General features: G+C 42.1%; 1 protein-coding gene across 1 annotated transcript in view; it reads left to right on the top strand.

Moving 5' to 3' along the window:
• The window catches only part of Fam189a1 (family with sequence similarity 189 member A1), a 455203-nt gene that overhangs the window by 419082 nt on the left and 12562 nt on the right, over positions 1–23559 (top strand). The window contains exons 5-7 of the mRNA XM_012948679.2: positions 4343–4450; positions 19767–19927; positions 20664–20799. Coding sequence (XP_012804133.2) covers positions 4343–4450; positions 19767–19927; positions 20664–20799 — 405 coding nt within the window. The remainder of the gene's footprint in view (positions 1–4342; positions 4451–19766; positions 19928–20663; positions 20800–23559) is intronic.

The raw sequence follows: 23559 nt of genomic DNA, 5'->3' as shown, positions 1-23559 counted from the left end.
ATAGAAGAGGGGGAGAGAGAGAGAGAGAGAGAAACAGGAGAAGATTAAGGTCAGTCTTCATCATACACTCTCCAGGGAACACTCTCCAGGTGTTCCCTCTAAGGGCCTGGTGAAGGTTCAACCATTTGGTCTGTCTTTTAGGATGTAGAATTTTATGGTACCATTGCCATTTGGGTCTAGTTTTGTTCTCTTTTTTGATTGACAGGCTTAGGGTATGCCTCTACTCTCTGTGCATGTAACTTTTCATGATGATGAATAGGAAATGTTCCCTGTTTCACTTAGTGGACATAGTTTGTCTTATTGTATAGGAAAAACCAATTGAGGCCCCATTTGTCTCCTGCCTCCCATTCCCAGATATGTTTCAGGACATGTTTGAATGGAAATGATGCTTTTTCCATAGGTTTGTAAAGGAGGAGCAAGGGCTTACTCCATTATTTGAGATGGGGTGTATACGTGCAACTCAGAGAAGGTGAGGTGCATTGTTAGGAAAGTGGTATGTGTACAGCCCAACCCAAGCAGAGTCCTAGTTGCTAAGCTATCCATATGCTTGCCTGCCTCAAGGGGGACTAAAACATAGAGTTCTCAGAGTGGAGATGGCAAAATGATACAACTGCAGGAACCCTCAGGGGGTCCCCCTCAAGTATCTATCGAAGTTGTGTAGCACATGCAGGGGAAGAAACTACTTGGGAATCACCCACAAGATTGAGACACAGAGCCTGTGCTCACACAGGGCTAGGAGAAGTGACTATTTCTACATTGTTCAGAGGCCTCAAAATGGCCTTACCTCAGGTGAAGGACTGAGTAGCACTTCCCTTCTCCCAATAGTTCCTAAAATCCTGACTGTTTTCTCTGCCTTCACATATGCACTGAGCTATATAACCTTGCAAATATGTTGAAATGACATATGTTAAATTTGCCCTCCATAGTACTATCATAATCTCACCTCTCTCACAAGTTAACCTTGAGAATATGAGCAAATTCTGAGGAAAAGAACTGGATAATGACTAACCTCATTCATGTTTGCTATGGTTTATATTGATGGGCAAATTGACAGGACCTAGAATCACCTGTGAATCATCTAGACTAGGTTATCCTCTGTGCCTACCTGTGAGGGGTTATGTTGATTAAGGTCATTGAAGTGGGAAGACCCATTTAACTGTAGGTGACATCTTTTCATGGGCTGGGGTTCTGGAATGTTTAAAAAGGAGAGAGATACTGAGCACAAGTATTCATCACTTTCTGCCCCTCCCTGTGTGTGAATGAGACCAGACATGTCTTCTCTGCCATGATGGACTGTAAGCTGAAATAAACCCTTCTTCCCTTAAACTGATTTCTGCCAGGCATTATGTCCCAGATATGAGAAACTCACTAATATAATGGTCTGTGTGTGACAAGTCAGGCGACCCTGGTTGTTTTTTGAATATATATATATATATATATATATATATATATATGTATGTATCAAGGATATATCATTATTCTAAATTTTGGGTCATTTGGGAAGTGCACTTATTTTTTCCTGCAGTGAATTTAAGAATGAGTTTCACAAGGAAGAATAAATGCAATTTCAACAGCGAAACTCCCTGAAGTGGCCCCTCTATGGTAGAGAACAAGAAAAGATGTCTGCTTTCATTATCTTATTGTTACTTTTAATAGTCGATGTCCTAGATCTAGCTGTGAGTCAAGAAAACAGTAACATATAAATTAGAAATAAACAACATTTGCATACTATTTGTCTGCATAGAAAAATCCCAAAACACTTTCAAAAAATGACTAGAACTAATAATTCAAGATCACAAGATACCAGATAAACACACAAAAACCAATCATATTCCTATATTCTAGTAAAGACCATGTAAAATTTAAAGTTAAAAATGAACCTCAACCTAAACCTCACATATTATTTAATGCAGAACAAATCATAGACATAAATAGAAAACAAAACTATAAAAATGTTTAGAAAAAATATAGGAGAATATTTTTATTAGTTTTTTAAAACACTTTTTATTTATTAGAGATAGAAACAGGGAGGGAGGGAGAGAGAGAGACAGAGCATACCAGGGCCTCTAGACACTGTAAACAAACTCCAGACATATGCGCCACCTTGTGCACCTAGCTTATATGGGCACTGGAGAATCAAACCGAGGTCCTTAAGCTTAGCAGGCAAGCACTTTAACTATTAAGCCATATTTCCAGCCCAGGAAAAAATATTTTGAATCTAGTACTAGACAAATGACACCAAAAACATGACTCACAAAGTTAAAAATGGTGTGTTGAATATATATTTTTTTCTGTGAAACTTTGGCATTACAAACTTTTGTTCTGTGAAAAATTCCCATGCAATATATTGAATATTTGCATCCCCCAAATTCATATGTTGAAATACTGACTCCCAATATGATGTTATTCAAAGATGGGCCACAGGGTGGGGGTGGTTGGATCATGAGAGTGGAGGTCTGGTGGAATTGTGCCCTTACTAGGGAAATCCAGAGAGCTCACTGCCCTGTTTCCATGAACTGAAGCCACAACAAGAAGTTGGTCATTTGTGACCAACAAGTATTTCCTCAGTTACAAATGTCTTGATTTCATACCCCCAGCTTCCAAAACTGAGGGAAAAATGTCTTGTTGTTTGAGTCATCTGGCTGATGACATTTTTGTTATAGCAGCCCAAACCTAAATACCATGTGAAATGAATGAAAAAAAAAAAAAAAAAAAACTAACTAAAATAGGGCCGGAGAGATGGCATAGTGGTTAAGCGCTTGCCTATGAAGCCTAAGGACCCTGGTTTGAGGCTCGATTCCCCAGGACCCACGTTAACCAGATGCACAAGGGGGTGCATGCGTCTGGAGTTCGTTTGCAGTGGCTGGAGGCCCTGGTGCACCCATTATCTCGCCTGTTATCTCTCTCTCTCTCCTGCCTCTTTCTCTCTCTGTCTGTTACTCTAAAATAAATAAATAAATAAAAATAAACAAAATAGTTTTAAAAACTAAACTAAAATAAAGAACTCTTAAAATTTTTGAGGCCATCCTGAGGCTACATAATAAATTCCGGGTCAGCCTGGACTATGGTAAAACTTTACCTTGCAAAAAACAAAACAAAAAAAAGAAAACTAGAATAAAGATTCTTAAAATCCAAGAGTATAAAAAGCAGGTAATCCCAGGCAGAAATAAAAAATCATAGCAGACATTTTACTGCAGAGGATCTACAAGTGGCAAATGGGCATGTTAAGAAATTCTTCATCATTACCCATTGGGAAAATGTGAATGACAGCCACAGTGGTATATCAGAAGACACCCATCAGAACAGCTGAAATTTAACTGACACCAAATGTTTGTGGTGTTGCAGCAGACCTAGATAATTCATTCATTGCAGGAAGGAATGTAAAACGGGTTAGCAATTCTATAAAGTAGTTCCACACTTCCTTACAAAACTAAATTTGTAATTACTATACACAGTATACCCAGCAATTGTAGCCTTAGGCATTTAAAACCAGAGCAACAGAAATATGTTAACACATAACCCTGCATGCAAGTGCTTATAGAGGCATTATTTGTAATAGCCCTGACCTAGAAACAAACCAGATATTCTTCAACTGGTGTTTGTGGTATTTTGTGAAACATGACTGTTAATTCATGTAGTAGACTAGGTGGATTGCAAGGGAATTATGCTGACTAGAATAGCCTATTCCAAAAAGTCACATGCTGAATCTATGTATACAACACTCTGGAAATTAAGCAGGATGAAACCAGTGGTTCCCAAAAGCTGTTATGAGTGGGAAGCAGGCAAAGGTATGTTTGCCTATAAGGGGTATCACTGGGGGTTCTTGTGGTGATGGAAGTGTTCTGTATATTGACTGCATCATCATAATCCTGGATATTTTGCATGATACTACTCCTGGAGACATGGGATCTCTGTATTAGATCTGAAAAAATGCTTATGAATCTACAATTACCTTAATATTAAAAAATGACATTTAAAAACTTGGCATTTTATTAAACACTCATCAGAATGTTGAACTACTCATTTTAATTTATAAAAATTTCCCACCTCCTTACATGTCATGCATTCCAAGATTTTCTTAGCCATTTTATTATTTAATAATTATTAAAATTATAAGATAGCTTTTAGTGTTAAGGATAACTTCATTGGTACAGTACAAATTTAACCAAATGTGTATTTGAAAGACTACACTTGATTATAAAAATAGAAACACACACACACAGCCTCCATGAAACACAGTGATCCTCCCACAGTCGCATTGGACATGGGCTGGCTGGCAACTCAGGAACTAGCATATAGGCAGCCAAGATGAGCTTACCTTCTCTGTAATTTTTTCTTTCAGGATCTCCTCTTCAGCGTGTGTGCCCTCAACGTCCTGTCCACCATTGTGTGTGCACTGGCCACAGCCATGTGCTGCATGCAGATGGTCTCCTCCGATGTCCTGCAGATGGTGAGTGGTCTTCTTTCCACTCCAGCCCACTCACAGTACAACATAATCCCTCCTCCAGCAAGCTTGAGTGCAGTGCAGATAGAAGTGGGTGCTTCAGGCTAGAGGCTACAAGTGGAATGGGAGCAATGGCCCTGAGGTCCATGGTGCCCAGAGATCCTTGGGGTCACCTTGTGCTGCTCTCTGAATGACAGAGCATCCTGGCCTTTGGAGCTATTGATTTGCTTATTTGAAAGTCAGTAGAACTCTATGTTAATAGAGTCCTGCCCCCTAGAATGCCCCCAAATGATTTCAGTGAAAGTCTTGCAGTTCTAGATAGCCTCTAGGCCCATTGCCTTCAGTACGAGGTGCTGTGTTTATTCTTCAGACTTTTATTTAATAAAGAAAGTTCAAGGTCATTAGCTAAGTTCTCATATTGAAAAACTGTTTTTCTTTGCTTTTTAAATTTGGTAATTAACCCTGAGGTCATAATCCACTGACAAGCCACAAGCCATCATTTGGTGGCCTGGCACTGGCCTTTTAAAAGAGCTGCAGCTCCCAGGGGAAGAATGAGGCCAGAAACAGGGTCACACACTTATGAATAAACATTTCTAAATGTACACTTCATAAATCATGGAGGCTCTTTGTTGCTTCAGTGTGAATGGACCACAGCCTGCGGTTCAGTGTGTTATCACTAGACTTATGTAATAAAGAAAAGTGGGTACTGTTCTTTGGTGCTAAGGGTAGGAATTACCCTCGTGCTTTCTCATCCTTCTTCTCTCTAACTACTTGTCTTTGTCTTCTTCGATTACTGTCAACAAATACCCAAAACTGAGTAGTTTATAAGGAAAATGGGCTTAAGTAGCTCATAGTTCTGCAGCTGGGAAGCCCTGGACTGCACAATAGCCAATGTTTTGCTTCTGGTGAGGGTCAGGAGCAAAAGGCAAAGGGAAGTTGTGTGCATGTGGAAGAGACAAAACACACAGCCCCCTCCCCCTCAGATGGTGCCTCACCCTGAGCCATGAGAGTGACTCATATTAGAAGGCTCTGCTCCAACAGGAGGGCTCTTCCCCCATGACGCAAACGTCTCCCACTAGGACCACATCCTACTACAATGGTTCTGCATAAAGACAAACTATATCAAAACCTCGGCAATATCCCCAAGCTGTTTCTCTGTCTCTGTATCTCTCAACACGCCCTCTAAAGCTCAATGTGCCCTCCATCCAAAGCTTTATGCCTTTCATGAAAGAAAAGATGCTTCTCCTGTGGTAGTCTTTTTCTTTTAACACATCTACCTCATCCACCCCATAGCAGTACATGAGTTAATCAAGATAGAAGGCCAAACTTGCAGTGAAGATGGTGGCATAGATGCCATGCCAAAGCAGCCAAAAAAAAAAAAAAAAAAAAACAGAAAAATACACACTTTTACTAAAAAGTGAGGTTTATAGGAAATTGAAACAGCAGTGGAGAAGTAGGAGAGATCCAGAGCATCCAGAACCCACATAGGCTGGCAGAATCACCTCTGGCAGGTCCACCGACCGTGGCAGCGGCAGCACGCCAGAAAGCCGCCAGGCTCAGCTTGAGCCACAGGAAAAGCCAGGTAAGGGGAGCTGCCACTCACACCAGAGCTCTCTACAAACTCAAGAAAGGTGAAGGGAGAGCGACAGTGAACAATGGAAGAGCAGATCACAAGGTAGAAGAACACATGGAACAGTGAGAGAACTAGAGCAGCTGCAGCAGCCTCCACTCCCCTACCGCCAGTGTCCAGCTCCAGTGAACAGAGCAGTGGTCCATGGACCCGGCCACACCAACTTGAACCAACAGTGGGACCCAAGCAGGAGCAGAGGTAACTGTGATTACACCAGGCAAGGGTCTCACCTGGTCACAAGCTGACTTGGAACCCTCAACAGATCAGCAATCTTAACCTCCTTGTTGTCAGGATTAAGAGTGGGTGGGGCACCACACACCCTAAGGGACAGTTAGAGGATCTGGCTGTCATAATACATACTCTTGGATAAATACTCTAAGCTGTTTTTCATTGAAAGTGTACCCTGTTTAGTTAAATTTTAGGACCTGCCTGCATTTTGTTCCACTCAGCCTACTTGAATACTCCCACAGCAGGCAAACCCAACACCTGGGGTCACTTTTGTAGATACTCTCAGAGTCTTGAGAGCCACACCTAATGCCTTAAGCTCCTATCCTGAAGTTATATAACATCAGATTGTCTGATACAACAAATAATACGCAGATAAATAGAAAATCCAATCATTAAATAATCCAGGATGCAAAAATATATACATTATCACAAAAGAAACACCAAAAATCAAGACAATATAAGTCTACCAAAAAGTATTAATACATCAGAAATGACCTCCAGTGAGAAGAAGTCAGAGGAAATGCCTCAGAAAGATTTCAAAAGAATGATTATAAATATGTTCAAAGAAGCCAAAGAAGAACCCAAAAGAATCCAAGAAAACACAGGACATCAATTTAATGCAATGAAGAGGTCAACAGTAGACATAAATAAGGAAATAGAAATAATAAAGAAAAAACAGTCAGACTTACTGGCAATGAAGAACACAGTTAATGAAATAAAAAAATATGTAGAAAATCTCACCAGTAGAATGGATGAAGGAGAGGACAGAATATCTAAACTAGAAGACCAAGTGGCAGATCTAATACAGTCCAACAAAGAGAAAGAGAAACTAATAGAAAAGTATGAGTGGGAATTTTAAGATATTTGGGACACTATGAAAAGATCAAACATAGAACTCAGGGAATAGTAGAAGGAGAAGAATTTCACTCCAAAGGCATAGTAGATGTCTTCAACAAAATCATGGAAGAAAACTTCCCCCAAATTGGGAAAGAGGTGCCAATGCAGATACAGGAATCCTTTAGAACACCAGCCAGACAAAACCTGGAAAGAACCTCTCCTCACCATATTATATTCAAACTACCAAACACACAATCCAAAGAAAAACTATTAAAAGCAGTCAGAGAGAAAAATAAAGTTATCTACAAAGGCAAGTCCATCAGGATTACAGCAGATTACTCAATACAAACATTAAAAGCCAGAAGGGTATGGAGTGATATATACTAAGTCCTGAAAGATAACAAATGTCAACCAACGTTACTTTATCCTGCAAAACTACCCACTCAAGTAGGCGGAGAAATAAAGACATTCCACGACAAAAGCAAGCTAAAGGAGTACTTGAAGACAAAACCAGCTTTACAGAAAATATTTGAAAGAATCCTCCATGCTGAAGAAAAAGAAAAGCACCCATATAAGGAACCAGAAAAAAACAAACAATAATCAAATACTAGTTAACATAAGAGAGCAAAGGTAAAACCAGAAGAAGTACAAAAAAAATGGCAAAATGAACACACACCTTTCAATAATATCTCTTAATATCAACAGACTCATGCCCCAACCAAAAGGCATAGGTTTGCAGACTGGGTTAAAAAGCAGTATCCTTCAATTTGTTGCCTCCAAGAAACCCACCTTTCTACAAAGGATGGACACTATCTTAGGGTGAAAGGTTGAAAAACAGTGTTTCAAGCATATGGGTCTAGAAAACAAGCAGGGGTTGCTATCCTAATATCTGACAAGGTAGGCTTCAGTCCAACATTAGTTAAGAAACATAAGGAAGATCACTATATATTGATTAAAGGCACCCTCCAACAGGAGGACATTACAATCCTAAACATATATGCACCTAACATGGGGGCTCCCAATTTCATCAAACAAACGCTATTAGAATTAAAGTCACAGATAACACCAAACACAGTGGTAGTGGGTGACTTAAACACCCCACTCTCATCAATTGACAGGTAATCCTGGTTCAAAATAAACAGAGAGGCATCTGGACTAAAGGAGGTCATAGAAGGAATGGACCTAACAGATATATACAGGACATTTTATCCAAATGCTGCAGAATAAACATTTTTTTCAGCAGCACATGGAACATTCTGTAAAATAGACCATATATTAGGACACAAAGCAAATCTTAACAAATACAAGAAAATTGAAATAATTCCTTGCATTGTATCTGACCACAATGGAATCAAACTGCAAATCAATAGCAAGAAAGGCTACAGAGCACACACAAAATCATGGAAATTAAACAACACACTACTAAATGATGAATGGGAAATGAAGAAATCAAGAAGGAAATCAAAAAATTTATAGAGTCAAATGATAATGAGAACACAATATACCAAAACCTCTGGGACACACTGAAGGCAGTCCTAAGAGGTAAATTTATAGCTTTAAGTGCCTAGACTAAGAAATTAGAAAAGTCACAAGTAAATGACCTAATGCTTCACCTTAAAGACTTGGAAAAAGAACAAGGCAAACCAATAATCAGTAGAAGAGAAGAAATAATAAAGATTAGGGCAGAAATTAATGAAATAGAAAAAAAATCCAAATAATCAATGAAACAAAGAGTTGGTTCTTTGAAAAGATAAACAAGACTGATAAACCCTTGACAAATCTGACTAAAAGAAAGAGAGAAGAGACACAAATTAATAAAATTAGAGATGAAAAAGGTAACATCACAACAGATGCCAGAGAAATTCAAAAAATCATAGAGATATACTACAAAAGCATATGCTCCACAAAGTATGAAAATCTGAAAGAAATGGGTGATTTCCTTGATTTATATGACCTATCTAAATTAAATCAAGATGAGATTAATCACTTAAATAGATCTATAACAAGCATGGAGACCCAAGCAGTTATCAAAAATCTTTCACCTAAAAAAAGTCTAGGCCCAGATGGATTCACTGCTGAATTTTACCAGACCTTCAGGGAAGAATTAACTCCATTGCTTCTTAAGCTTTTCAATAAAATAGAAAAAGAAGGAATCCTACCAGACTCCTTCTATGAAGCCAGCATCACCCTGATACCAAAACCAGGCAAAGATAGAATTATAAAAGAAAATTATAGACCAATCTCCCTCATGAACATAGATGGAAAAATTCTCAACACAATATTGGCAAGCAGAATACAAGAATATATCAGAAAGGTCATTCACCCTGACCAAGTAGGCTTTATCCCAGAAATGCAGGGATGGTTCAACATAAGCAGATCGATAAATGTAATACATTACATAAATGGACCGAAGGACAAAAATCATATGATCATCTCATTAGACGCAGAGAAAGCATTTGACAGAATCAAACATCTTTTCATGATAAAAGTCCTACAGAGACTAGGAATAGAAGGAACATATCTCAAAATAATAAAGGCTATTTATGACAAGCCTACAGCCAACATATTACCAAATGGGGAAAAACTGGAAGCTTTTCCATTAAAATCAGGAACAAGACAAGGGTGTCCACTGTCCCCACTTTTATTTAATATAGTACTGGAAGTCTTAGCCATATCAATAAGGCAAGAGACACACATAAAAAGGATACAAATTGGAAAGGAAGAAATCAAGTTATCATTATTTGCAGATGACATGATTCTATATGTAATGGACCCTGAAGACTCTACCAGCAAACTGTTAGAGCTGATAAACACCTACAGCCATGTAGCAGGATACAAAATAAATGCATAGAAATCAGTAGCTTTACTATATGCTAACAATGAACATACAGAGGGTGAAATCAGAGAATCACTCCCATTCACAATTGCATCAAAGAAAATAAAGTAACGGGAATAAACCTCACCAAGGAAGTAAAGGATCTCTACAATGAAAACTGTAATACACTCAAGCAAGAAATTGCAGAAGACACTAGGAAATTTAAAAACATCCCTTGTTCCTGGATTGGAAGAATAAATACTGTGAAAATGGCAATCTTACCAAAAGCAATCTACACATTTAATGCAATCCCCATAAAAATTCTAAAGGCATTCTTCACAGAAATAGAAAAAACAATCCAAAAATTTATTTAGAATCACAAAAAACATCAAATATCTAAAATAATACTGAGCAACAAAAATAAGGCAGGAGGTATCACCATACCTGATTTTAACCTATACTACAGAGCCATAGTAACAAAAACAGCATGGTACTGGCACAAAAGCACATATGTAGATTAATGGAACAGAATAGAGAACCCAGATATAAGTCCAGGCAGCTATAGCCACCTGATATTTGATAAAAATGCCAAAAAGTACTCATTGGAGAAAAGACAGTCTCTTCAGGAAATGGTGCTGTGAAAACTGGATATGTATCTGTAGAAGGATGAAAATAGATTCTTCTTTCTCTCCATGCAAAAGAATTAAATCCAAATGGATTAAAGACCTTAACATCAGACCTGAAATTCTGAAATTGCTAGAGGAAAATGTAGGGAAACCCTTCAACATATTGGTCTTGGTAAAGACTTTCTGAATATAACCCCAATTTCCCAGGCAATAAAACCACAGATTAACCACTGGGACCTCATGAAATTGCAAAGATTTTGTACTTCAAAGGACACTGTGAATAAAGCAAAGAGGCAACCTACAGAATGGGAAAACATCTTTGCCAGCTATATATCTGATAGAGGATTAATATCTAGGATATACAAAGAACTCAAAAAGTTAAATAATAAGAAGTCAAAGAAGCCAATTAAAAATGGGCTATGGAGCTAAATAGAGAGTTCTCATAAGAAGAAGTACGGAAGGCATATTAGCATCTAAAAAAATGTTCTACATCCCTAGTCATGAGGGAAATGCAGATTAAAACAACATTGAGATTCCATCTCACTCCTGTCAGATTGGCTACCATCATGAAAACAAATGATCATAAATGCTAGCGGGGATGTGGACAAAGAGGAATCCTTCTACACTGTTGATGGGAATACAGTCTGGTCCAGCAATTGTGGAAATTGGTGTGGAGGCTCCTAAGACAGCTAAAAATTGATCTACCATATGACCCAGGTATAGCACTCCTAGGCATATATCCTAAGGACTCATCCCATTTCCTTAGAAGTACATGCTTAACCATGTTTATTGCTGCTCAATTTATAATAGCTGGGAAATGGAACCAGCCTAGATGTCCCTCAACTGATGAGTGGATAATGAAGATGTGGCACATTTATACAATGGAGTTCTACTCAGCAGTAAAGAAAAATGAAGTTATGAAATTTGCAGGAAAATGGATGGATCTGGAAAGGATTATACTAAGTGAGGTAATCCAGGCCCATAAAGCCTAGCGCCACATGTTCTCCCTCACATGTGGATCCTAGCTACAGATGATTGGGCTTCTGGGTGAGAAGGAAAAAAACTCAGTAGCAGAGGCCAGTAAGTTAAAAATAATAAAGATATATATAAAGAGATATAAAGTGAAGACAAAGGAAGGGAGGAGAGTACTTAATAGGTTGATATTGTATATATGTAAGTAGAAGAATAAATTAACAGGGATGAAAAGGCCCAAAGTGAGGTCAGGGGAAGAGATTGAGTAAAGGAAATGTGGAGAGAGGGCTAATAAAAATCTAAGAGGATGCAAATAAATCATATGGAATCCTCCGGTTTCGGACAATGGAACACTCAGGAGCCATAGATCGTTATTAGAAAATTTTCAGTGCCAGGGATGGGATACCTCCAGTGAGTTGTTGGCCAGAGAGGTCCCTGATGCCCCAAAAACATTATAGGCCATTGCTGAGGCCCTTGGTTTCCCACCAGGAATAGATGGTAAGACCCTATTGCTGAAGATTCCACATACTTGGGCTGCAAGGCCACTGAGAAATCCTGCTGGAACTGAGCTGATAACCTCCTCCATGTAGACCATCTGACAGAAAGCTGGAAAAAGCCATTCTACATGTAGTTCAATGGGAGAGAGAGATACCACCAGTGAAGACACTCAACAGTGGACACTGCAAGCCTTATAATTGGCCAGCCAGCCAAAATGAGCCAACGGGTGCAATAGTGGCATGTCTGTCAAGGTGGAAACCAAGTGCCCTCCAATTGGACTGGAGCCCACTCCCTGGGGAGGAACACATCTCTAATACTGAAAACATAAAACTGATGTAGTCATGAGCCCTAGGGGTGTAACATCTGCTGATGTCTGGAAAAATGTATATACTATGCTTACCAAACTGCCCAGTAAGCACTTCTCTAATATTTATACACTTATATTAATGCTACTCTCACTTTTGGTAGATAATCTTCTCTTTTCAGATGGCAGTGACCTTGGGATGAATCAGAAGTTATCACAGTGCTGGAAAGAAGTGACTGGAGTACTGAGTAATATCTCAATCACACCTTCCAAGGCTCAGGGTCTAATGATGAGGAGGTGGTGGAAAGAATGTAAGAGCCAAAGGAAGGGTAGGACTTCTTACAACATGCTCCCTCCAGACATAAAATGTCCTGGATATCCATGACCTCATAGTGCCTGATACTACCTACACAAGACCATCATAAGAGGAGGGAAAGATCATGACATCAAAATAAAAGAGAGACTGATTGAGATGGGGAGGGAATATGATGGAGAATGGAATTTCAAAGGGGAAAGTGGGTGGGGGAGGGACGGTATTGCCATGGGATATTTTTTATTTTATTTATTTTTTGTTTTTTATTTTTATTTATTTATTTATTTTTATTTTTTTAATTTTTATTAACATTTTCCATGATTATAAAATATATCCCATGGTAATTCCCTCCCTCCCCACCCCCATACTTTCCCATTTGAAATTCCATTCTCCATCATATTACCTCCCCATTACAATCATTGTAATTACATATATACAATATCAACCTATTAAGTATCCTCCTCCCTTCCTTTCTCTTCCCTTTGTGTCTTCTTTTTAACTTACTGGCCTCTGCTAAGTATTTTCCTTCTCACGCAGAAGCCCAATCATCTGTAGCTAGGATCCACATATGAGAGAGAACATGTGGCTCTTGGCTTTCTGGGCCTGGGTTACCTCACTTAGTATAATCCTTTCCAGGTCCATCCATTTTTCTGCAAATTTCATAACTTCACTTTTCTTTACCGCTGAGTAGAACTCCATTGTATAAATGTGCCACATCTTCATTATCCACTCATCAGTTGAGGGACATCTAGGCTGGTTCCATTTCCCAGCTATTATAAATTGAGCAGCAATAAACATGGTTGAGTACGTACTTCTAAGGAAATGAGATGAGTCCTTATGATATATGCCTAGGAGTGCTATAGCTGGGTCATATGGTAGATCAATCTTTAGCTGTTTTAGGAACCTCCACACTATTTTCCACAATGGCTGGACCAGATTGCATTCCCAATAATCATGGAAAATGTTAATAAAAATTGAGAGAAAAAAAAAGAAAAAAAGATATAAGGCCAGAGACCATAGTTACCAAGATGTTACAAATCTACTGGTCCTCACTGTGTGTCTTGTGTAGCCTCCTATCCATGACATCCATCCATGTAGCTGTCACAGTGGCTGACCTTTCTGAGGGGTCACAGTGTTCTGAAAGGTGTCTAATTAAGCAGTTATTCAGCTGCATGCACTCTTGGCCTCATTCATCAGGTCTTGTGTTGGCAATTTTCGCTAGCATGTTATGTAAAGGAAAGGTTAAGTACTACAGGGCTTTACTCACCTCAGCAAATTTTACTATTGATCTGTAAATATCACACTAATTTGATCAGGCTAGCAGAATTAAAAAGGCTATAAATGCTAAAAGTTTACATTTTTCTAGTTTTAAACACTAAAGTTCAACTTACCAATCAAATAAGGATGGGGTGTATTCAAGCTTTGAAAGCTTAAACAATTATAAGAACCATGAACAAAATCATTCTATGGTGACAATATGTGTAGCAGGAGTAAGCCTGGAGCCACAGGTATAAAGTCAGGTGTATCTGAGTCACACGTGTGCATGCAGGGTGACTCGGGACATACTGCTAAGCCTACTTGTGCATTAGTTTCCTCGTATGAAATGGATCTAATGGGATAACCTACTGGTGTCTATTGGTTTTTATTTTATATTCTTATTTTTTGGCAGTGCTAGAGGAAAAGCCTTGAACAGGCCAGGCAAGTTCTCTACCACTGAGATACAGTTCCAGCTTTATCTTGGAATTTTTGCATGTGAAGGGAGTATTAGTTTGTAGGAGGATCTCTCAGATAACACATAATGACTTTAGGTACAGCAAAGTCTTGACATCGTAACTAAACATGAAGCACTGTGTACAAGCAAAGCAGTCACAACAGTTATGTATTTGTGAGTCTTCTGTTGCTATAACAAAGTACCGGAGAGTATATTCCTATAAAGTCTCTTTAGTCTCCAAGTCATCACATCCCATTGTATTCCCACTCGTTCCCATTATATTTAACTTTACCTGATGTGCTCTGCTCACCAGTCTCTGTGTTCTTTGTCGTCATTATTTGACATCTCAATTCTAGCTGCATTTTCATTTGTTGAACTCTGTTTTGACTCTTGTTTGCAAGCTAATCAGCCTGACGTTATTTTTACCTGAGGTCCTCAAAGTGAGAAGCAAACCCCTTCATATTTTATTACATTTTTGTGGCACTAAGGGTTGAAATCAGGGCTTGTGAACGTTAAACAAGTGTCCTGCTACTGATCTGAAACCCTAGCTCCTGTGAGCAGCACTAATTCTTGATGGCAACGCTACTGGACAGAACATCGTGGAAGGCCTTCTGCCACTCTTTTATGATAAGACATTGCTGATTTCTTTCCTCACAAGGAAATTGAGGTGTACTCTTGATCCATGGTGCCATCTCCTGCTGCCCTCTGTGGACATCTTACTGAGCTGCTGGTCTAGGAGGCAGGCAGAGAGAGACCTGATCTATTGCATGCTCGTGGGCAATGCCTCACTCTCTGGCTTTCCATCAAAGGACTACCTCCCCCTATTTTTATGCAGGCCTGGGCAACCCTATACCACCTGTGAGTAAGGGTTCACACTTCCACTCCCTGCCCACTTGCTGCCCATGAATGTTGACAGAGGAAACCTCAGTCATGATTTCTAACAGGGATACAGCTAAACAAAGTTCTAGCTGTAACACTAGTCTTTCAGGAGAGTCCCAGATTTGTGTGGAGGACTGATAAAGTCATTCATTGCTTATTTTCTCACTCATTTATGGCTCCTTCTGTGATTTGATTCATTAGCAGGCAGCTCATGCACCTTGTACTCTGTCCAGTGCTATGAGGACTTTAGAATCATGAGTGAAGACCAGCCCTCCAAAGAACCCACACTCCTTTGTTATGTGAATGCATCTGCATTGCATGATAATTAGCAGCAGTTGGAACTAACATAATGAATACATGAGATGCAAGTGTTATACCTACTGCCAGAACTGATAAAGCTAAGTTACTCTAACGTGTAGAGATACTACCAAAAGACCATCTGATGTTACTATTCACTTTATTGACGCAGTTCAGGGGAGAGGGCCTTTTATGCCCTAAGTGTCTGTAGTATCAGTTTAGTTGTGTTTCTAAGTGCAATCTCATTTTCCCATTTTTCCTTAACATTCTTCCTCTCATTGCCAGCCACGTTAGCCTCAGAGCCATCATCTGCTATCACACACAGCTCTGTCAGGCACTTTGTCACGGTCATGGTGTGTCGATGCACTCATGTTCTCGCCGCTACTCTATACTTCATGACGTAGAACTCCCTTAGAAAGTGCAGATAGATGTGAGCCTTCCACAGGTCTTGTAACAGTGGGCACAGAGCTGCAGTGGCTGCAGTCCCACACCAGGAGCTCCACAGTCAGGTATGGGCAGGAGAGCTACTATTTCACAGGCCTTTGCTTAAGTACCACTGTGTAGTCTGTGACTGAGGCTGTTGTTTCTCGGTATAATCCTCTGGGCACCAAGAAAAGTGATTGAGACTCATGGGTCTTTAATGTGCAAAGGGTAATGTGGGCCTCACTGATTAAGTAGGGTTGTCTGACTTCTGGTCCAAGGCCATTGACCATTTCATGGTGTGTGTGTGGAGTCAAATTTTATTGGCCTGTGTTTTGGGCCTTGGGTAGCTGCTCAGGGCCAAATAGCTGCAGTTCTCCTTGGCTTTTGAGTGCACCAGGAAGAAGCCCCAAGCACACCCCTGTTCTTATGAGCATCAGCCCTGGGAGCCGGCAGTGCTCGCCCCAGGTGTTTGAGAACCTGGGCCAAGTGCCATACAGGTATGCTGGTTTCACCATGACAGTCAGACAGCTGAGGGAACAAGGAACCATCAGGGATGAAGAGGTGATTCAGAGCAAGTTCTATACCCAACACTGAGGTGCAGAGTAACTCTTTACCCTTGGCCTTGTATATGAAGACATGCATGAGGCCTCATAGCCCCATGGGTATGAGGAAGATGTGATCTGGTCAGCTTGCTTTCTAGAGTCACAGACATTCTGCCTGGCTCTGAAGGGTGGCTGACAAGATTTCAAGTGAGAAGGAGCTGAGGAACAAGGAAGGGGGAGTAAAACATGTTTGCTGTGAAGCACGGCAGAGTGGACTTCAGAAGCCTGGTCGATAGGGAGCTGGAAACTAGAAGGGATTCAGTGTGCAGGGGCCTCGCTGGTCAAAGAGTTTTCAGTAGTATGAGCTCATCTGGATTGGTTTAAAAATAGCTTCTCTGGTGGGATGGAGACTGACTTCCAGAGGGAGAATGTCTCAGCAGCTTGCTTCCTCAGAGCTCTGTTAGCTGCTTGTGCTGGGGTAGAAGAATGGGCACCACAGTAAGGAAGCGCCCTGCTGTGCCCCAAGTGGAAAACCACAGTGGAGAAAGCAGGCAGCCCAAAGGTCAGAAAATCACTCGTGGTATTTCCATAAAGTTTATATAAGGGCACAGCCAGGCATCAAAGGGTGAAGGAACACAGAGGTCTGATGAGTTTACACAGACAATCAACCTTGGGAAGCACCTGGCACCCCTTAAAGCTAGGGGAACAGGACGGATGGAAAGAGGCAGCTCTCCCTTTTGCTACTTGTGGCACTGTTGCTTTCTCTAGCGCCCCCTATTGGTAGGGCCTAACAGCAGCCAGTTGACTTGGGAACCTGGGAATGGATCTTGTGGACTTGGGTTTCCAGAGTCTCCGAGCAGGAAACAGCTGGTAGCTATGAGCTGCAAGGCAGACCCTGCCCTCATGGAACACACTGATGGTGGGGAGGAAAGGAGAGAGGTCAAGTGGAACTAGCAGGCTCCTTGCTCGGGAGACTGAAGAAAGGGGGCAAGCTTGGCATGCTTTGTTGGAGGCCCAGCCATTGCAGCCCTAGAGAGGCTAGATGGATAGCTGAGTGGATCCACCTACCCTTAACCTTTGCCAAGTCTGATGTTGGACACCATTTCCATATTAAAATTATCCAGCAGGGTCATCTGAGGAAATCCCTCTTGGTGTGGAAGCCTTGTTCTTCTTTTGCCTGGTGGAATTGTCTCTTTAATGGGAAAATATTTTGACTTTTGTATTTCATTAGTTTTGCTTGAGTTTATTATTTATTTTTCTGATTTCTTGTGGAGACTAATTCAAAATAATTTTTATTAGACCTTAAGGACATTTTCCCTCCCCTAGCTGCTCAAAATGTGTGCAGTAAGCACAAAGATTAACAGCTTCTGAGGCAGAGTGTGACAGCACAATCTGACCTGCTCATAATACCAATTTGCCTCTAATTTCAAACCGTTAGAGAAACATATCTATGGGTCAGAACAGCTGGAAAGGGAAGAAGTGTGCTGTGTTAGGAAGACACATGACAGCCACTTTTAATCTGATGTATGGCTCATTCAGATGTAGCCACCAGCCCAGAGCATGCTGGATTCACCACATATGGCCATATTAAGAACCATAAACTCATCTGTACTAGTGCAAAATTGTCCTCAAGTTCCTGCACTCTTGGAGACTAACTGCATGCCAGTGCTTCACTGCGTACAGTCCTCAGTGAACACACAGCCTAATCCTCTCTTCGCTTCATTTCCTGCTGGAGCCCATAGAATCTACATGGCACAGGCTCTTTTGCACCTACGAACTTTGCACTGGCAGTGATTGTGCAGTGTCTCGGGCACTCCATAGCACAACTGGCCTCTGGCAGGAGTGACCCAAGGGTGGGAAGAAAAACAAGTTTTGATGAGGGCTTCAGAAAATGAAAAACCATGCCAACAGCATTCATTTTGCCAAAGTATGTTCTGTTAGTCTGTTTACCCAACAGTATATTCTGGAGCTCATGAAGGAGTTTCTTCTCACTCAGAGCACATTTTTCAAAGTGTATGCATCCCCTAGAACTGCAAATGAATAGATACTCAGTGTCCAAAAGTCCCTCCCTCTCTCTCTCTTTCTCTGTCAAATAAGTAAATAATTTTTTTTAAAAAATGTATGTTTAGCAGTTATGGCTCAGAAAGTTAAAGTGCACGTACGCCACCCTGATTATTAACACTGTACAATAAACTTCATTAGACAGCAGCCACATGAAGTATTTGAAATATGTTGAGTTAATTGGTTAAGCATTTTGAAGGGCTCCAAAGAAAGGGGTCTGTATGGGGCATTTTCCAAGTTTATTTCATGATAGCACTTTGGTGCATGTTGAGAGTCACTCAGGTGTTTTATTAAAACTTGTAACTTGGGTCTCCAGCCACCTGGCTGGAGGAGGTGTCTCTAGGGCAGATCCTGGGGTCCAGCCCAAAGGTGTGTTTGGGGAGATCTGAATTCCAGCCCAAAGGCATGCAGAGAGGTCTGAGCCCAAGGATCCTGCTTGCTGCCAGTTTGTGTTTGCTGCTTTGGGTATGTGCTGGCTGCTGGTGCCTCTCTGTTTGGATGTACGCAAGCAGCCTCCCCCCATGTCCCCCCCACCCCTGCATGGAACTTCTCCTGCATCTGTGAGCTTGAAATAAACCCCTTCCTCCCATAAACTGTGTCTGGTTTTGATGAGCACCCCAGCAATGTGAAGCTGTCTACAACACCAGCATGTTCTCAAAGTATTGGTTTGAAACATGCATGGAAGGTTCACTTTGGACTGCAGTGTTTGAATGGTAGGGTTAGCAATAAAGACAATATTAAACACTTCCTAGGTGTTATTTTTTTCTTCACAAAAAAATCAAAGGCATTCTGCATAGCAACACAGGGAGCAAAGCAGAAAGAGTCATCCTCAAAAGGTGTGTTTAGCGGGCTGGAGCGATGGCTTAGTGGTTAAGATGTTTGCCTATAAAGCCAAAGGACCCAGGTTAGATTCTCCAGGACACACATTAGCCAGATGCACAAGGGGGCACATGCACATGGAGTTTGTTTGCAATGGCTGGAGGCCCTGGCGTGCCCATTCTCTCCCTCTCTCTCTTTCTCTGTCAAATAAATAAATAAAAATATTTTTTAAAAATGTATGTTCAGCAGTTACGGCTCAGCAAGTTAAAGTGCACGTACGCCACCCTGATTATCAACACTGTACAATAAGCTTCATTAGACAGCAGCCACATAAAATGGCCTAGATAACTCTGATTCTGTTTTTCAGTTTTTCCCACACAGGTCACATTCTGCTGATCCTGCCTGTGTCACCGCACATGGCACCATTCTCCACCAGACCCTAGACTTCGATGAGTTCATTGCCCCCCTCCCCCCTCCGCCCTACTATCCCCCGGAGTACACCTGCACACCCTCAGCCGAGGCCCACAGGTCAGTCTTCCCAGATTGCCTCATGTTCTGTGATAAGTGTGACGCTACCTGGACAGGAAAGGTGAGATAACTGGCGTGTGGAGTGGAGCAGAGCAGAGCTAAGCTAGTGGAGGAATGCATGTTTCCCAAGGAAAGAGAATGAAGAATGAAAAGAGATGTGGTCTGGAAATAGGACATTAGTTACTTACTTTTGTTTGTTAGAATTCTGTTATTGTTTTGGTTTGTTTTATGAAATGGAGTCTCACTACATTATGCAGACTGGCTTTGAACTTTCTGTGAGGCCAAGCTGGCCTCTTATCTGCAATCCTCCTGCCTCAGCTTTCTGAGGGCGGAAATTGCAGGCAAGCATATGTCTGACTTGAACTAGAATGTGCCTTTGCAGTGTCACCTAAATTAGAACACAGGCTGATAAGGGCTGATAAGAGCAGCTCTGGTATGTTCTCACTTGTGCAAAACTACTATTGAATGGTGGTCACTCATATAACATGGAAAATTAATTAGAAATTTCATCAACTTTTGATTGTTTTACTGTAATAGATAGGACCTCAGAGCTTAACAAAAAAAATCTTCATCTTTCCTGAAGGGAGACAGAAACTGTCTAGTGAGTCAGTTTTTATTTCTCAAGCATGACAGGTATTAGATGAAGGCTGAACCTGACAATCGATGCTTTGAGTAAAGGTCAGGCATTGACTCCTTCCTCGGGGATGATAATATAACAGATGGTTTTACTTTGCAGGGGCCTTCACCTGGACTTTGCTTCCTCTCCATTCAGCACTCTGTACGATGTCGCCATCAATAGCCCCAGCATGATATACCCTGCTGAGCTGCCCCCACCATATGAGGCCGTGGTGGGCCAGACTCCCTCCAGCCAGGTGAGGAACGGGATCCTCCCTTCTCTGTAAGAGCTTCCAGATGGGGCAGGGTTGGCCGTGTCATCAACACCTGCGATGCCTCATCTTCAGGCCCCCTGCACTATACCAGTGTAGGCCTTGTGCATAGTGCAGGATGCTGATTCCAGTTCAGGTCTCAGCATATGGATAGATATCTGAACTTTCTCTTTGATTACATGCCTTAGTTCCAGCAACCATGCATTGGACACAGCATTGAAGGAGCTAGGAGATATAATCCCATGGGCAGGGCACCCCAGCCCTAGGGAGCTGGTCCCATGGACCAGCTTTCCAGGAGACTGAGGCCTGTCTTGGCATTTGCCTGAGGAATGAATAATAAGACAGTTCTGCACCCCTGGTCCACACTGAGACAGGTAAGGTGGCTTCAGGCCAGGGAAGTGCCTCTACTGCCAGGTATTTTGAGTCATCACTGAGCTGGGCATACCAGGGGCTCCCACAATTCCACTGTTCCCAAGAAATAATGGATGTTTGTGGAGCCTCTGTCACCACAATAATCATAATAATAATCAAGTAATAATCATATTACTACCAAGCTCATAAGATACATGAAATGATGTCTGTAATGGATCAAATGTGAGACCTCAGTACTAAGTACTGAATTCAACAAGTGTGTGGCCCTATTTTGGATGTCAGTTTCATATTTGTTGTCATTTTTGTTACTGAGTGGAATGTCCCTAACCAGAAAGATGGTAACACCAGGAGAGGTCAAGGGGACCTAATTCAGGATAAGGGCCAGGAAGGCCTTGGAGGCCACACTGGCAGCCTGGGTAGTGGCTACAGATAATGGGGTGAGGTGAGAGGTCAGGAAGAGCTGAAAGTTAGTCCCAAGCATAAGCTGAGGAGATGGACAGAAACATCTCTAGGAGCACCCTTTGGGCATTCCCCACATTCACGCTGTGTCCTCATTGGGCTTCTTGAGCAACCATGGGCCACTGGACTCTCAGGTGACTGGTAGTGGTCAGATCAGCCCTGGATGGCCACTGGTTGTCTCCATCCTCTCTTGGATGACAGCCCTCATGCAGGTCTCAAACCTTCTGACACCACCCCGAGCTCTCATACTGTCCTGTGGGCAGCTATGGTTTGATAGAGGACTTTGTGGGGGCTTGAGGTGGTGTTGCAGGGTGTAAGCCATGGAGTTTAGACTCCAGTGGGCTTCCTGATCCCACAAAACCTTAGCAACCAAATCCCAAAGGCTCAACCCAAGGGTTTCCCTAGAGTTGTTGGGAGAGGAGGGTGAGCTGAGAGTTTATATCATGAACAGGATTCCAGCTCCTGCTGCTGCCGGGACTCACTTTGAGAACTGGAATCATTTATTGTTGCAAGATGTTTGGGAAAGCAAAGAGAATGTGGGTGGCTGCTAGAGAGCAGTGCAGAGATAAGGCCTCAAAGATATGACCAAACCCAGAGGGCAGGGCCCAGAGGAGGGGGCAGCGAGGCCAGTGCCAGGCCCTGGATGGAAAGCAGTCCTGGAGGAGGCTGATGCAACATGCAGATGAGCAGCTCCATCCCCGGGCAACAAGCCATCAGTAGGGGAGCAGGTCGCCGTAAATGCCCCATCTATGGGGGAGGGGGGCCCTGTCTCCAAGCTGCCTTGGAGAAAGGAGGCGGACTCTGCCATCTCCTGCACCTCTTACCAAACCTTGTTGCCACTAGGAAGTCCAGCTGGGGACTGACTTCAGCCAGCTCCACTGGCTTCCTTCTGGGAGAGGATGCCCACATTTTTAGAAGACAGGACCAGGAAAACAAACTTATAATTCCACATGCCCTTCCCTGTAGAGATCAGCAATACTGAGGACACTGCCCTGCTCCAAATATTTGCTTCTCAGCAGAATGTCTTTCCAAGGAGCCTCACCCCGGCCTCTCAAGGCCCCGAGTGCAGACAGTAGCTTCTGTCTTTGAGTATGACATTCAGACACCCCATACAACACAGTCGAAGATATCGATTCACATCTTACCACTACTTCACCCTTGCCCTGGAGAACAGAAAGTACTGGAGGATAATATACAGCCCCTGAGATCAAGATGACACTGTCTCCGAAGCCACTGGGATTCTCTCTAATGTGATTTCTCTCATAGACCTGGGTGAGAAGAGCTGAAAGTCAATGCCATGTCATGTCAGCTTGTGTTAGCTTGAAAACCTCCCACCTATAAGGCCTGCACAAACCTGATGTCGGGGAGAAGCCCCAACAGGCATATAACATGCTCGTGTGCCCCCAGCCTTACCCCAGGCCACCTGAGGAGCAAGAGAGCATCAGGTGATTAAGGGCCTGTAGTCCCTAAGCCAATTCTCTTTGACCCCTAGGTCTTGGAGCACTTTTCAATTCCAGACAGCTCTAGGAGTCCAGAAGTCAATGAAACCCATTACTGCCTACAGAGGGAATGCTGCTGGACCAGCTGCCTCCTCCTCTGGGTGGTCCGTCTATCCCTCTGACAAGCTAGGGAGGAGCCCCCTTCAAAGCATGTGCCTTCACCATGGGTGAGGGGGAGGTTAATTGCTTCCCCTTGCAGGACAAATTGTGTATAAATTGCCTATCAGCACTGGTTTCGGTAAAGTGAGGCAGACAGAATGACAAGACAAATGAAGCAGTCCCACACGGGTTCTCTAGGGGAGAGTGTGGGCAGGAGAAGGGCACTTGTTGAAAAGATTTTTTTTTTCCTGAACAGGATCTCGCTATGCTGTACAGGCTGGCCCTAACCTCCTGGGCTCAAATGATCCCTCCACCT

Source organism: Jaculus jaculus, chromosome 3 (genome assembly GCF_020740685.1).
Source record: "Jaculus jaculus isolate mJacJac1 chromosome 3, mJacJac1.mat.Y.cur, whole genome shotgun sequence".
NCBI lineage: Eukaryota > Metazoa > Chordata > Mammalia > Rodentia > Dipodidae > Jaculus > Jaculus jaculus.
This window is presented reverse-complemented; position numbering and strand designations above follow the sequence as displayed.